This window comes from Solea solea, chromosome 9, assembly GCF_958295425.1.
Source record: "Solea solea chromosome 9, fSolSol10.1, whole genome shotgun sequence".
In the NCBI taxonomy this organism is placed as follows: Eukaryota; Metazoa; Chordata; class Actinopteri; order Pleuronectiformes; family Soleidae; genus Solea; species Solea solea.
In genome coordinates, this window is record NC_081142.1 from 5,825,088 (window position 1) to 5,842,515 (window position 17,428).

At 39.0% G+C, this 17,428-nt stretch overlaps 1 protein-coding gene across 1 annotated transcript in view; it reads right to left on the minus strand.

Moving 5' to 3' along the window:
• The window catches only part of notch2 (notch receptor 2), a 47,487-nt gene extending 30,586 nt beyond the window's left edge, over positions 1 to 16,901 (minus strand). The window contains exons 1-2 of the mRNA XM_058637787.1: positions 16,544 to 16,901; positions 3,605 to 3,686 (exon numbers count right to left, since the gene is read on the minus strand). Of these exons, the coding sequence (XP_058493770.1) occupies positions 3,605 to 3,686; positions 16,544 to 16,616 (155 nt within the window). The 5' untranslated portion in view covers positions 16,617 to 16,901. The remainder of the gene's footprint in view (positions 1 to 3,604; positions 3,687 to 16,543) is intronic.
• Positions 16,902 to 17,428: the final 527 nt, after the last annotated feature.

Below are 17,428 nucleotides of genomic sequence, written 5' to 3' on the forward strand. Positions count from 1 at the left end.
GCTTCTCTACAACCAGCCCTCTCAACCTCTCCCATGTGCTGGAATTCTAACACAACATTCCTGAGACACCTGTGCTTTCAAACAATTATTTTCACAGACATTTTCAAATTGTTTTGAATTATTAGATATGAAATGTATGTACTGCAAACTAGGGCTGAACAGGTAATCGAAATTTTATCGGAATCGCAATATAGCCTTGTGCAATTTTCAAATCACAGGAGGCGCAATATTTGTTAAAGCCAAAATGTGCGTCAAAATTAATTACTGTCTTCCCATTTTATTCTACATACTGAAGAGTGCATCTTTGCTTATCTCAGATCTGCACAAATATTACACAGTAATCATTTTAAATATGTCTTTCGCAAGAAAATGAAAATAATGATGTAAAAATGACCATTCTCTCTGATATTACAAATCGTATCGCTATCCCTGTCAAAATAATCGGAGTTAGATATTTATTCAAAATCATTCAGTCCTACTGTAAACACGCACAGAGATCAAAACGTTAAATGTTTTCCTTTTCCATGTCTATTAAAAAACATATCTAAAAAGGTATTAAACAATGGAAAAATAGATTCATACTCAGGACTACAGTTGTTGCATTTTTCAAACTTTCCAGGATGTATGGGAAATCTGGAGAGGAAGTGCTAGAAGCCGAAACATAGACACAGAAGCTCATTCTGATGCCAATCAAAACAAAGCTTTGCTTACAATTTGAGGCAAATCATTGAGTCATATCAGTCATGTCCTCACCTGTATTTGTGATGATGTTTTGCCTAAGAAGAGTTAATAACATGATTAACTTCCTCTCACTGTATATAAAACTTAATTAAATTGTAAATAAAAATCGATATTCAGGGTCTGACATCAGACCCGATGCATGTGATATAATTATTACATTTTAACACAATGAGCCTTTTGACAAGCAACACTGTACAGCAGGGGTCACAACTATATTTGGCGAGGGGTCAGAATTTTTCTTGACAAACTCTTTGGGGGCCGGACATTAAAAAAAAAAAATTTAAGTAAACTTTACATTTTGGCCAAATAATTTAGTTTAGATTTTTTTGTATAAAATTGAAGGCATTGTAGCCTTCTTTTTTGACCGAGAAGTCTGTTCGTTTTAAGCTTGTTGTTGAGACAGCGAAATAAAAACAAATGTGAAAGTACGATCTTGTAAAACAAATGTTCAATGAGCGTCATTTTTGAATATAAACAAAGTAAAATCAACATTGTTCGTTGCTTCGTTAATACACTATCTGACGGCAGTATTCACAATGTTAACATTTATTTGAAGGGTGTTTTCCATTAATAAATGAATGGCTGTTGTTGTTAGTGTTTGTTTATGTGTGCTGCGCGCTGAGCTGTTTGTCCCTGTCTGGGTGCAAGCGCGCACTGAGTGAAAATAATCAACAGGGCTCGGATCTAATTCCTTCAACAAGCTGTAAATTCAGAAATCGGACTTACTGCACGATTGTGGGTTGATGGGCTGAGGCCAGATTATTATGGGAGACACTCATACACTGAGAACTATGAGTGCGCGCTCGTCACAAACCCATTTAGAAGAAGCAGCTAGTCATTTTTTTCTTATGTCATAAATTCAATATTATGAAATCTATTTGAAAGTATTTGACCCACTGCCATTCCGTTTGCATGTAACAAGCAGTGAAATCTCTTTCAATCTCAGCCTATATTAGTTACAAAGCTCAGATTATAACTGAATCCTCAGGAAGCAGACAATTAAATTATCAAGATGGAGTGACAAAAAAAAAGGAGCGATGGACAATAATACCCAACATATTTGTTCAATCACCCAACCCTAGACCACAAGACATTTTTTTCTTTTTTGGAATTAAGTCACAGGCTGGATTGGAAGCTTTGGGGGGGGGGGGGGGGGGGGGATAGTTGATTATCCTTGCTACCAGACACTCTTGTGTGTGTTTGTTTGAGTATACTGTTCGTGTTTGCCTCCACATTGTAGAAAAATCGAACTGAGTAGATAACAAGCCTAACAGTGGGCCTGCGCTCTGTCAGCTGACTCTTCTAAACTGGAAGACTCCTCTGTGTGTGTCTCCTGGGCAAGAGGCCTCTCCATTGTTTTTCTTTTATCTTCACAGTCATCATTCAATTCAGAAATAAAATTACTGACTTAATGGTCTGGAATGGAAACAGAGACAGAGTGAGAGTAAGGGCAAACAGAATCCAATAGTCCCAGTCCCCAGCAAAAATCATTTTAGTTTTCTGTGCAAAAACTACAAAAGAATTATTACATGTGAGGTTGGTATTTACAGTTGAAATTTAAAAATGTGGTAAAATAAAAGTAAATATATTAAGAAAAATAAAATAAAAACCTGCATCATGAAAACTTGAGGAAGTGTTCAAGCCTCAGACTGATTAGAAGTATTTTGAGCACATGTGTGTTTTTTCAGTTATTGCATGGTAGAGGTGTGTGCAGTGCTATCTGCCTCATGCTGACTCATTTCAAGATCACGCTCTTGTCTCAAGCAATCATCTATAAAATTATTACATCTAAAAAGACTGCCAACCTCATAGTTTCAGCTGTATGTGCCTGCTACCTGTTACTGTTGTGCCTAAGAGCAATACAAAAGCTGATCGTCAATAAACGTTTACAGTAATGCCGCATGTAAGTCACACATGCAGGTGACATACAGCAATAACCCTCTGAGCATCTGCAGTAGAATATCTGTCTGACCTTCAATTAAACAGAAAACATTCCAAACACTTCTTATGAAGTGTTGCTTTCCCCTTCACTTTTTTTTACAGAAGCAGTCGCAGAGTGTTGAAATTCCAAAAGCTCTGGGAACAGACACACAGAGTGATTCACATCACATTTGATGAAATATGATCAGGTTCATGAACCAGCTATGTGTGTATTTCTCATCTGGAGTTTGGCTCGGGAGTGGCAGTGCATTTGTAAGACCACTTAGTCTTAATTACAAACTATACTAAGCTGTCAGAAAATGGAAGGCATACATTACAGAGGCCACTGTTCTCTAGTGCACGTTAGAGGTGGATTATTGGCAGGTTATTACAAGTTTCTCAAACCAATATGGAACTTGCCAAGGAACAAAAGGCTGGAAGTGTGTGGTAACAATTAATAATCTACAAGTAATTTTTTATTCAGGCAGCCAAGTTCAAGAGGGGCCTTTTTCACATAAGTTTGAACAGGACACTTTCTCATGTAATAAAAATGTTTCTTCATTTTAGTGATCCCCCTGCTACAACAAATCAACAAAGTGGAATATGTTGAAAAATATGAAAAATCCCTAAAGTTATCAGTTCTATAGCAACCAGAGAGTATGTAACAAAAGCCCCTAAATGACCATAAAAAGATCTTGGGAGATTGAAATGTGTGCATTGGTATTGTTCCCAGAACTCGTGTACTTTGTCAGACAGAGCAGTCTTTTATTCCTTTTTTCGTGCCAGAGCAAAACCTCATGGTCCCGTGAACAGGCTGAGGTTGAGCTAAAAACCCTATTTCACATCTTACAATGGACTTACGGGGTTTCCATCAATTTGTGCACATTGTTGTTGCAGGGGATGACAGCATGAATTTAAAAGCCTGAGCCTGAGCCAATCTTACCTGCAGTATTCAGTGCCATTTGTAAAGGTCAGACATGTAGCGTTGTTAACACACGGCGCCTTATCATCCATACATTGCAGAGCTGCAAGAGAAAAAAAGACAAGTTAAACAGGTGAAGGTCGGGTTGTAACATGTCCAACGATCATATTTGATTATTTTTATACCCGTCATCAAAAATAAAGCTTTTTACTTGTGTTTACTAGTTTACAATGATCACTCGACATGGAAGAGCTGAGAAGGTTTGCATTGCAGGTGTGCTCTCTCTCTCTCTCTCTCCCTCCCTCCCTCCCTCTGTCTGTCTACTTCCCTGACGTTTTGTTTCTGTACGCAAACAACCACTAAAATAACAAGCAGGAGAATTTAAGAAAACAAACTATTCTTTTAATTAAAATTTGACAATGAATAAGTGTTTATATTCTTACATAGAAGGCAAAAGGTTGTTAACGTTTTTGCCAAATAAATGACAAACATGTTTAAATGCAGCAATGATGTGCCGAATCAAGCTGCCCCGTTCTTTCAGTTGCTGCATATTTGAATGACATGTCCTTAAGTATACCTGATTTTTGTTATTCTGTAAATGGTAGATAATTAGGCTATTGATCTTATGTTGATGTATGGTATTTCTAGAGTGTAAACACCGTGACCCCAAAACCAAGATTTGAACCAAACCCTGGATTTTGTGATCTGTTCCATCCCACAACATACAGATATGTACATTGCCAGAATCTGTTGGTTATCCACACTTTATTAAAACTGGATTTAATGATCGACTTGCTTGGACTTGCTGGGTCTAGGCATGATGAGGCACCATGTTGGCTACATCCAGAGGCATCATACGGCTAAAAATAAAAATACTATTTGACCAAATAAAATCAATCATTCAGGGTTCACACACCCAAACCCTCTGAGAGAAAACACCACACAGTACATGGTCGGGGCTTTTCTCCTTCTTTTCATTAATATAGACAGATGATGCAAAGGGTTCACCACCTATTTAGGCAACTATGCAAAGCCAGGCAGTGGTCGCTGAACGGTGACTGGATGGGCAAGCAGATAGAAAGGAGCACTGATGAAGACAACAAAACCCAACTATCAACTATCTATGAGACGCTTAAAGTCAGACACATAAGCTATTGTGCAGTTTTCAAGGCGTCAGAGACACATGGCTCAAGTGTTCTCACACACCATGCTGGCCCAACATGCCAAACAGAAGTGTGGTGTTCTCAGTCTTTATTTATCAATGTGATGTGATAGTAAAATGAGGGAAACTACTGTCACTATGAGAAACTTTTTAAATTGGATTGAATTAAATGCTGCTATGGTAACACATTTTGATTAATATATCACCTCACGTGGTTATGCTTAAGTGGTTATGTGATGTATTGCAACTCTGCAGAACAGTGCTCTTTTTACAGAACTGAGGGTAGGTCAGCTGATTTCGAAGAAAAACGCCACACTCTTCACAAAAGAGTCATTGCATTACAGGAAGTGTGCTCAGCTAAGCAGTAGTGTTACTTCCTGCACCTAGATTAATCAAAGTGTCACTTAAATTTGATAGTACTTTAGGAGTTCAATAGTTTCATACCTGAAATTAATCTTGAGGTGTTCAAAGTTTTTTAAGTTTTACATGTACAGGGATGAGCATCTGGACTGGTATGATCCAAGAGTGAGGGCAGACTAATGCCTTAGAGGGCTGACAGACATAGTCCATTAGACATGGGGATACCATACAAAGACCACTGTGAAATTACTGATCCCAACAAGCATGCGCACATGCATGCACACACACACACACACACACACACACACACGCACACACACGCAGTATGTGCATACTTGCACAGACCACCACTGCAATAAAGTGTGAGTAGGTGTCAGACGACTGCTGCATTAGAAGAGAGCACAGAAAATACTATGCTATTTTTGGACTACGTCTGTGCAGAGCTGACATACAGTGTGCACACTTGATCATCAGGAAAATATAATGTCACAATGCAGACAATCAATATGCTGTTAAAAGTGTGATGTGGACATTTAAACTTCAACAAAATCTGCTTAAATGTTTGAAGAAGAAAAAAACCTGGCAAAAACAAAAGGAAATAGCACAATTGTCTAGCAAAGAGCAGACAATTGCAAAATCTGCAGAAGAAAAGAGAATGGCTGAGGGGGAGGAGGAAGGGAGAGCAGAAAAGACTAATTCATCAGACAGGGAGTGTAAGATTTGAAGCAAGAGAGCAGAGACCGGAAAAGGCTGCTGACGTCCCCTGACTGGTTTGACGAGCTTCCCATACATGCTGTCATAATGCCAGACACATTACAGAGTCAATGGTTTTACCAGATATGGGCCAGTCTTTCTACTATTACCCCACTTAAATACTTTAACACACTTTGACATTGGCCAGTCACAATCATCAACCTTCACCACACTGACACACTGCCCCCAAACCCCCACTGCAGGTACAACAATCAGGTACAAAATCCTGGTTCACACACTTTGAAATGACTAAACAATTATGTTATAACTCAAGCTCCTATCAATAACCTTGCATCCTCTCTACCGGGCTGTTCTCACACTTCACTATCAATGAACCACGGACAGAAACATTTTCCAGGAATGAGAGCCTTGATAAGACCAGATCGACAAAGTCAACAGTGAAACTACAGCCGGAGGGTGAGAGCCGAGAGAAAACACACAGCAGTTACCTGACCAGATAATTACCATTGTTTGGACCCATTGTGATCAAAGTTCCCACTTATTTTGATCACAAAGGGGCCTGCTATGTTTGTGTGCGTGTGTAATAATAGAATAGAAAGCCTTTATTGACATTGTACAAGAAAAGACATGTACACACGTACACACACACACACACACAGCTATTCATCTTAGGACACTGCATTAAATTCCATTATTTTGAATAGTCTAAAAGCCTTATACTTAACCTTAACCATAACCAGTCAATACCTCACCCCAACCTAAAGCTAACGAACAATTGAAACCATTGCTCTAAACATAACCAATTATGCATCATGAGGACTTTGGTCTCTATGAGGACTACTGGTCCTGACAAGGTCAGTGTGTATGCCAGAAAAAGTCCTAAAGAGGAGACCATTTTTAACCCGGGCCACACTGGTGGCTTGTTGGCTGTGTCGTTGATATACTGTTAATCTCTGTTAATCACACAGGGAGTGTGTCTGTGTGTGAAAATTGCCATAAACAATAAATGCCCTAATAATGTAAATACTCCTCTGTGGTCAATTACATGCTTGGACTATCCAGTATGAAGTCATGCATCAAAGGTTTCACAACAAAAGCCTTGTTGACAAAAATGAAACAAGTGGAAATAAAGATTGCCTTTACTTTGAAACGGGTACAGGATGTGTTGTGTTTGTTACTTATGCAACAGATAAACATGTGGAAACTGTAGTGAAAGATCTACAAGTCCGTAGATCTGAAATCAGCAGCAGCTGGACTTGTAGCAATTAACTATGGCCTGGATGAATGAGAATCTACACAGACGCAGTGAAATATTTTTTTTTTGCTGTGAACTGCACACGGCTCGTGGTAAAACATAGGCAAGGTCTATTCTCAAAAAGAGCAGTGTCTGAAACCTTATTTTTTTAAATCATGAAAAACAATCTGGCCATATCATCCAGCCCTAAACATTACCATCCAATCTGAACAACATCTATCCCAAAATCGGCATTTTTGTTATTGGGCCTGAAAGCCAGTAAAGAAACTTGGTTTCAAACTGAAATAACTGGAACTAAATCCTGATGAAGAAGTCAAAAATATTGGTATTTAAATATTGCCCACATATGCAATACAATATTTGACAAGAACTGCATTTTATCATTTGAAAAACATCACCAAGGTGAGACCATTTTTGGCCAACACAGACATCAATACATGCTTTTATTACTTCCAAACTCAATGACACTCTTCTTTTATTTTACTTTCTTCACCTTGTAGTATCATTATTACTGTCTATTTATTGACTCATTTATTTATCTGTTTCATTTTATTTTAATTCCTGTCAATCAATGTTAGCGTGTCCTCTCTTCCTCATCTCTGTTTTATGTTAAATATTTGTTAATCTCATATGCCGGGCGGGATGGTTGATGGATGGGTGGTGGGGGTTATTCCTTGTAATTTTTTAAACAGCATTGCTTTATATCAACAAAAAGGAGAGGCATCTGATTCGCTCTAAGTTTAAGTGGGGGGGGGGGGGGGCAGAGAAAGAAAGCTACTCACTCTGTTGTTAAGAAGAAGAAAAAAAAAGGTCAGAAACAGTAGACAGGATAATGGCTGGTGGAAACAGAATCTTTAAGAAGAAATTGACTTTTGTAGGGAAACATTAATGTCATGCATTGCACTCCACAATAAAACCCCTAAATAAGGATAAAAATGATCCAAGATGTCTGAAACTATAAGGTCTCCAGTTAGTTTCCAGGTGGGGCTAGAGTTGCATGTTGCTTTGTATAAAGCCCCACATGTGAGATGAGAGGGGAAAAAATGGTAATGCCCTCATGAAATAAGGACACAAACACAATCAGCATTTGTAGTAGTTTAAAATGAGCCTTGAGGGAGACAAGGCTTAGTTTTCCTAAGGCTCAAACTAAAACATAGAAAATCAACAACACTTGTTTAACTTGGCACTTCATCAGACGAGTGCACATTTTGGACAGTAAAAAACGTTGCTCTTTATCAATCAACACTGAGCTACAGTATGTTCACCTGACATGACCTAACCAAGCACCTGACATGAACTAACCTAGCCACATGGTTCAGCATTGGATGCAGGAAAAGCAACCCATCATTGTTTAATGACTTGCTCAACTTGTTCAACTGACTTGCATCTGCATCATCATCATAACAGAAAATTGTGTTGCACCGTGTATCAGAGCAATACTATATTATTTATCAAATTTTACAAATACTGGTACTTCAAAATGAGTTTATCTTTCTTAGATGTTACGGCCAAATGATAATGAGCAGTAATAATGACATTACTCAAATAGTTGTTAGTTTCTCTGTTCAATTATAAAAATGACCATTCAGCTAGGGCCATTGTCATGGACAGACTCACATAGCCACAAATATTATAAACGTTTTAAGCCTTTGCACACAAGATGCGTTTTGTCTTTCAAAAGACACATTACCACTATTTTTCAAACTTGATTCCAGTCAATGCAAGCTTTTCATTTTGCAGAGTTTTGCATCACTTTTTTTGATTGTTTAAGTTTTGATCCCAGCAAATCTAACCAGTGCACACCTGGGACTTACAAAACAAATGAGACCTGTCTCAAATCTATGTATTTTCTTAATTACTTTGCACTTGATGTGAAGAGTGAAAGTGCATCAAAACTAATATCCAGATTATCTCCAATTTTTTGCTTATTATTTCTGTGACCCCAATGTATAAACGGCTTCGATTTTAATTTTATTATGACTTAGAAAGAGTCTTTTACAAAATAAGAAGCTTTTTTGTTGTTCTCTCCATTGAACTTTTTATTTTCTGTTTAATTGTCTGTATTTATAGAGCACTTTTCTAGTCTTGATGACCACTCACAGCTGCTTCACACTATAATCTTGCCAATCATACCCATTCACTCACACATCTAAATACAGCACATTTTCTATCACAAATGTTTCATACAAGTTTACATGGCCCAAAGCATTCTAGGGGTCTTTATCCAAACAGCAAAAAGTATTGTGAATTTTGTTAACTGGTGGGAAAGACAGCAACTACAACTACTTCTACACTGTGACATTATGTTAAGTTTAAAAAAAAAGTATAAACTTAACTGCCTTTGGTTTGGATATCTTCCTGTGAAACCCAGTGAGAACTGAAAACACTAATTTCCAAGTGTAAGTACGCGAAGAGAAGGCAGAAATCACAGCCCTTGATGGTCTAGACAGTAAAAAAATGAAAGGAGCAGTGTGGTTGTTTGTGCTCTGCTGGCATTACGCTGGGTCCTCCCTCAGCACTCGCCACTGTTGTGTTAGTGACACCAAAGCGGGTCCCAGGAGGGTTACAGCCATGTCATGAGAAGAAAAGAAAGACTGTCAAAGAGGAAGAAAGAGAAAGGGTGAGGGAGGGAGAGATGGATGGGCTTTGAGCTAATAGCTGTGGATTGAGATGGGGAAGTAATTCTGAAACTACAGACAAAGCCTACACACGAAGAGGTGTCCCTGAGCCCTGGCATGCATCCCATAGAGCAGAGGGCAGGAAGTTGTTCGCACTGAGTGAGGAAGTAACCCCATTTCCTGGAATTGCTGTACAAGCCTTTATATCCAGCTGGCTAACAAGTTGTCATGGTAACTTGCAATAAAATACCCTTAGCTCAGCATGGAAGGAGGGAGACGAGGCTCAAACTAAACACCATGACCCTGAGGGAAGCAGGCCCACACAAACAGTGCAGAGGAACTGCACAGACAAACTACGCTTGAGCTTAATTCTCTCGGGTCCATTTCAGTTTGTAACATACCAGTGTCCTCAGGAACTAGGAAATACCAAACGGTATGTGGCAGAGGGAGTACCACGTTGGTCTCTCAGATCTTTATCAGGACATATTTATTTTGTACCTATGCATTTCCAATACATTGTTTAAAGCAGCCTTTTTCAAACTGTGGGGCTGGCCCCCCAGGGGGGGCTTGGAGACTTTCCAGGTGGGGCGCGAGTTCTGTTTTTTTTAAGTCCTAACTAAAGATAGGCTTAATCAGCATTGTGTGAACTTGTTAATGGTTTGAATGTAGCAGGTGTTTGTTTACATTTGACAGTCAAACACACTACAGCTTTAACTGTATTTTAACACAGCTGTGTCTCCCCTGCATTACAAATGTCTTTGTAAAAAAAATCTAGTGAACACTTGAACATTCCCTGAGATGACACTGTAATACCCTTTAAGCTGAGACTTGCTGTGAAATACATAACTTTTTAAATACTTAAACCAATTTTTTACAAAAATCTCTGTTTACCTTCAACTACAGCCTGATTTGGCCTGCACAGCTTATTACTCACATCCACCCTGCTTGCCTGTCTCCAGAATTACAAAGCACCCTGTGATGCCAGATGTTATACTGGTATTTACTGTGAAGATTAAATTCACTGAGCAAACTGACCAAGCAGGTATGGTTAGTATATTGGCATAGTGAAGCAAAGAGGCAAAAAAAAAAAAAAAATACTGTTTAACCCTCACCTTCAACGTCATAATCACAGTGTGTCTATAGGTGTATGCCCACATTGCACATTGTGCTTGTGTGTGCATGGAAATCAAGACTAACCCAAGACTGGGGTACAGTCCCACAGACACACCCACCCACTGAGTCATACAGTTCCACACATTATTTACAACTCTCACTCCCACTACAACCAACACGCATGGGGCAGAAACACATGGAGGCCTGGCTTTTTAACTACACTACTAATCAAAAGGGTGGAGAAGGCTGCACTGCTGAAACATGATGATCACACTGAAGAACACAGGAAGAGATAAGAAGGAAACTAAAGGGAAACCTTTAAGGGCGTCATGCAGAAAGCGTCTTAAGCCACATAAATAACACAGCCACAAAGCAGTGGGTAGAGCTGGTGGTCAGTAAATAATGCAGTGTTGTAGGCAGCTCAATAAATATCTTTGTCTTCAGAGCACAGGGCGAAACATGGTGCAGATAAAGCACATTTCACACCAGGCTCCAGCTTGGTTCAGATGCAACAAAACTATGGACGGCACAAATGCTGGCCTTTGTCGGGTTTGTGTCCACAATGCAATACGTACACACACGCAAATAGATACACACACGCATGTCGGCCAACTGCACTGGGGAAATTTATGCAACCGATCTCAAGCCCACACTCTGGGGATAACACACACAACGTGTGCCACAAAGATGGAACCTACGCTTCCTCAACAATCAGATTAATATTCAGATAAAACAGTGGACTGCTGTATCTGTGTGCTAATCAGAACAATGATAACAATGTTTCTACATCAACACTTATCAGCTGCATTGTTCTTTACATTTTAACATTTTTACTCTAAAATTCACATATATTAGCATTTTCAGACATTTTTTCGGGGCATACAAATCAACCAACTTTTGTGGTCATCTACTGTCAATTTAAAATGTGACTTTTTCTTCTAAGAGGATAATAAGCCAAAGCTGTGCTGTTGCATGTTATGTTTTGATTACAATAAGAATTTCCACTGCCCCATCACAGCAGGGGATCTCTGTTGTGGCCTGCAAATTTGTGGTTGTGCTCAGGGTGAGGTCAAACTTTTTGCCATTGCCCCAACTGAGCTTTGGTGCACAAAATTGAAAAGTTTATAAAAAGAACATTAGAAAGACTTTTGTAAGCACAACCACTTAGCCTGCCAATTCAAAACTAACTTCCAAATTAAAACTTTCCAACCACAAAACATCTGGCAGGCTCTTGTTGTGAAAAAACTATATGATATGGTGCTATCATTGTCTAAGTGGTTAGCAAGTATAGTACTAGAGCAGATATTTTCAGACAGCTTTGTTGATGAACCTTTCCCAAATACTGCAAAGAAGAAACACTAACACAAGTAATGCCCACAGTGATATGGACAGAACTAAAAACTAGGGCTTTTAATGATTAACTGAGTAGAATAATTGACGTAAACAATTAAACCGATTATGAATGTATTAATTAGTTAATAAGCATGTCTTGTTTACATGTTTCCTTTAGTTTGTGTGTTAGGGGGGTTAGCACCACAACTCACAGTTTGTAGGTGATGCCCACTGTTAAACCAGCCTAATTCATTTAATGCATCAGTGTGTAAACAGAAATAAAAAACCTTTGTCAGCCAAAATCTCTCCTCTGGATGTAAAGTCGGATAATATATGTGTATCCCGCCAACATCTGTGTCATCAGAGAGTGTTTCTCTGCCATTAACAAGAGGGCGACACAAGAAGCCATTTCAGGTAAGAGACGCATTGTTGTACAATGTAATGTAATGTACAATCATTTATTGTTTACAAATAACCAACTACTGTTTATTAGCCCAGGCCACACGGTGAAGCGGCTGGCACTGCTGACTCATAGCAAGAAGGTCACCAGTACAACCTCTCTCTGTGCGTGTGTGGGTTTTCTCCAGATACTCAGACTTCCTCTCACAGTCCAAAAACATGCAGAGGTTAATTGGACGCTCTAAACTGAATAGAGTGTGAGAGTGAATGGTTGTTCATCTCTGTGTGCTGGCTCTGCAATGGACTGGCAACCTGTCCAGGGTGTACCCCACCCCACTGCATCCATGACAGGCCATAATCACAGTTTCTCACAGAGCAGTGGACTTACTGGCAGAGTCCCATTCACTTGATCTATTCAGAATTAGTATTAAAGAAAATCATGGTGCACACAGCATGGATATGTTTTGAGTGCATGTGTGTAAAAGAGATAGAGAGCAGGAGGGAGAGAGAGCAATAGAGATATAGAGAGGTTGAACAGGGGGGGGGAGAATGTCAAACACCAACAACATTCCAGTGCTTCTTGCACTGCCTGCAGCACTTTTTACTTTGTCTTTTCTTCTTTTGTGCAACTTTTCTTTTCACAAGTCACCTATAGTCCATGAAAAGGTGTGAGAAAGAATAGCAAGGCTGCATGCATGAAGTCTGAAGGTAAGAAGCTAAAACAGTGTTGAAAAAGCCTACACGGTATTTCATAGTTTACATTTCTCAGAGCAGCAATTGAAGCTAATTTACTATTTACATGCTGGGTTAGTTAGAAAATAGAAGGCACAAACCACATTAGATTTTTCAGTTTAATTATATTCACAAATTAATCCAGTTTTGCCTTTTTAATATAACACCCTGGCCAGAAGCTTTCAATAGTTTGACCAACCATGCCAAAAAGCTCCTAATATTGTATTTTCAAATACTACAACCTACATGAGCCACTCACCTTCATTTAAGGTAAATATAAACATTGCTTATCTGAGGGAAATTACACATTTAAGGTTGGTTTTATCTTAATCTGGGGCAATTAACAGTTTTACAGCCCTTTGTCTAACATGTTGTTAAATTAACCAAATTTTTTTTAACATGTGATTTCCTACATTAAAATGCATTTTGGTCATATTACAATGTTTTACATCTTTCTTCTTTAATCTGTGTAAGAAAACACAGACACATTGGCATTGTCTAAGGACAATCAATGCTATAAATAAATAATAAAATAAAGTTTCCAAGTAACAACAGTCACAAGGGAGTGACGTTTTTTTGCCAGCCCAATAAGCAGGTTATTTTTGTACTATTCCTACTGGAGATGCAAAAAAAATACATACCATACTGTACCAAACTGAACCGTTCCACTCGATGGAAGCACGGCTAGAGACCAATAAGGCAACCTTAACCATAACATTAGGGATATCAGTCAATGCATGAATTTGGCGATTTAGAAACTCCGTTATGAGGTTAACTATAACGGCATACAGTATATTTTAATAAGGATGCAATTGAATTGTTAATATATGATAGCTCATTCAAACTGAATTTGAGAACTATTGTCCCATGCATGCCCATCATCCTTTTTCCACTCTGCCTCGATTGATCTAGTATAGCAAACATGACCAGCATCAAAAGAGCATGAATGAAAGAAGGGAAGAAAGATTTTGAAGTTGTGGACCCTTCTGAACGCATTTTAGTTTATACCATGTCAAGAAATGAGAAAGGGCAAAAGGTGACAGACAAGCAAAAAAACTATATTCATGACCTACAAATTGACACATATGTTACATGAGAAAAATACAAATCATAACATCAAAAAGATTTAAGAGGACGCAAGGAAAAATATCCAGCCAGGCCAAAAGACAAAGGGAAGCCTCTACAACTCACTGCCCCATACCAGCAGACATACGTTAGTCATACAGCATCACCAGGTCTCTATGAACGGACAAAAACGTAAGTTACACAGACAACAATTAGAGTGCATCTCCATCACCAAAGATGGTGGATTTCCCAAGATTCTCAGAGCTGTCTTGCGATCACATTAACTCATTAAATATTGCACTGTGGACTTGTTAATGCAGTTTGATTATAATGCAGAGATAAGTCCACAGTACAATGTTTATTCACCCTAATACCCACACGATATTGATTATTCCATAACTCTCAACGCACCTCATTCATCGAGGCAGCTTGCACAAGTTAGAGTGTCCATTTTGAATTCTTTCTCTTGCTGTTCACCATCTGGACAGCTCAACTCAGACTAAACAATCAGGTCTGGTAGGCCTAAGCATTTATGTTAATCAGCTCTCAAACCCCTGGCTTAGACACAAGGCAATGTTTTCTTCCATGTCTTGAGCAATCACTTTAATTCTCATTCTTTTAACAATATGAATATGGTCCAGGGTAGAACTGGGCAATAATTAATAACTTGCCATTTTATTAGATACACCTTTGCAATTGCTATATAATATATAATCTGCCACATTACATGGCAGCAGCTCAAAACATACATGGCCTGCTGTAGAGCATCAGAGTGGGGAAGAAATTGGATAAACATGACTTTGAAAGTAGCATGGTTGTTAGTGCCAGATGGGCTGGTTTGAGTGTCTGAAAAACTGACACACAACCCTCTTTAAGGTTTCGAGATAATGGTTAGAAAAGAGAAAATAGCCGGTGAGCATCAAGTATCTGGGCAAAACTGCTTTGTTGATGGCAAAGAAGAATGGCCAGACTGGTTTTCGAGGACAGAAGGGCAACCCAAAACTCAAAACCACTTGTTACAACCAAAGTATGCCAAGGGCCATCTTTGAACATGCATGTAGAAACTTCAAGCAGACAGGCTACAGCAGAAGAAGACCTGTGTACCTAATAAAGTGGTCAAACAATGATATGATTTTTGTACACTTGAAGTACATACAAACAATTTGGATGTTTTATCCCAGATTTGTGAAATGTTTCTGTCATGTTAATGTTATGTAATGTTATATTAAAAAAATATTAAATATTAATAAAACAGAATTAAGTTTATTAAGATAACCTTTTTGGCTACATGACCCATCCCTAGCTCATACTGAACAATCAGTATTAGACAGCCTTAGCATTTATCTTTATCAGGCCTTAAAGATCATCTAATGGCAAGACTCCAGATCAAGCACCTCCATTCACCTAAGTGTGTTCACTAACTACAGTGGCCTTCTTCATTCATGCAGTGAGCTTAAGGCTGCTGTACAAGATGGCACCCACCACAATGCAAGGCCCTTACAAGTCAAATACATATATTTAATAAACTATGAACTCACACTTTTGCTGGTAGTAAATTAAAATCGTTACACACTCTGGCTCAGACACAAGGTGATATTAGGTTCACTTTTAGTGTTTTTGTGGAGATGACCGATCACTTCTAGACATTTCAACTGTGTAATGTAGTCCGAGGGTATTTTTGTACTAATGGGTTGTGGGTTCCATCCCCGGCTCAACTAGTCTACATGCCCATGTGTCCCTGGGCAAGACCCTTGCTCCTGACTGATGAGTGCTATGTAATGCGCTGTATGAACGTGAGCGTGAATGGGTGAATAGAGGAAAACTGTAGTATAAAGCAGCTTTGAGTGGTCCCCAAAACTAGAAAAGAAATCAATAAAAAGTTATGAAGAAGAGCTGCTGTTTTGAGTAAAATCCAAAACACTTTGGCCATGTTGCTAAGTCATGAATAAAACGCCACTTACACAAACAGTGTGTATTTGCTTGAGTGAATGCAGCTCATATTTTCATTTTATTTCTCTTTTTTATGTTAAAACAGTTAAAAGGTCAGAATACACCAGAGTAACAAGCACCAGACAGTGGAGAGATGCTCCGTGAGCACCGCGTCGCCCGCAGATGCAAAAAAGGCTGCAAAACGTGACGAGTTATGGATTATTACAGATGAAGGAACAAAAATAACCACACAGCTTTTGACTTGATGTAAACAATCTTACCCAAAGAGAGGCGGAGGAAGCAGACGACCAGGACTAGTGACTTGCCGGAGGAGAAACCGGAGATGTGCTCCATATTTTCTGTAAAATCCACATAAGGTCGCCAGCCCAAAGTTGAGCTGTCTCCACGGGACGGTTAGCTCTCAAAAAAAAGTATCGCTGGATACGGTTAACACCCAATTAAGATTTAAAACACACGTAGAGCCAAATTACAACATCTCAGCTATTTTTTACATTCGTTCCCGCCACAGCGTGTTACCTTAAAGCCGTTTAAAACACACATAAATTGGACGTGTCCTCAGAGACTCGCGGAGATTAAGTCTTCCACCTCTGTTCGCTCGGCACCAACTGAGAGCGAAGAAACTATCTCGTATCCTTCCGCTGAAGTCACCGCGGATCTATATCCTACCTGAAAAAGATGATGTAGTTGTTTGTTTAAAAGACTGTTATCGAAATCGTCGCGTTCGGTCACTTTAACAAAGTACAACCATCACATATGTAGATGTTAAAGTCAGCCCGGACATGATTATAAAACAGATACTGCCAGTTTTCCTTCGCTGTGTCGCCGCGGCGGAGGAATGTTTTTTCTCATTTTTCTACCTCTTGCCGCACACTATGACTCAAAATTAACCCGTTCGATGATGTTTTTTTTCTTCTATTCTCATCGTGAACTGCACGCTATTTCCCGATATGTCTTTGAGCACCCACTCTTACTGTTTTACTCTACAATGCCATTCTGTGGATCCGGGTTTAAAGCTTCAAGTTAAAGCCCCAACCTTCAGGTATTAGGAGGATTTATTTGTGGAGGCTGAATTCAAAGAACAAGAAGAAGAAGGAAAAAAAGTCAGCAAACCATTAGTTCCAGTCATCATCAGACTTCTTCCCCAC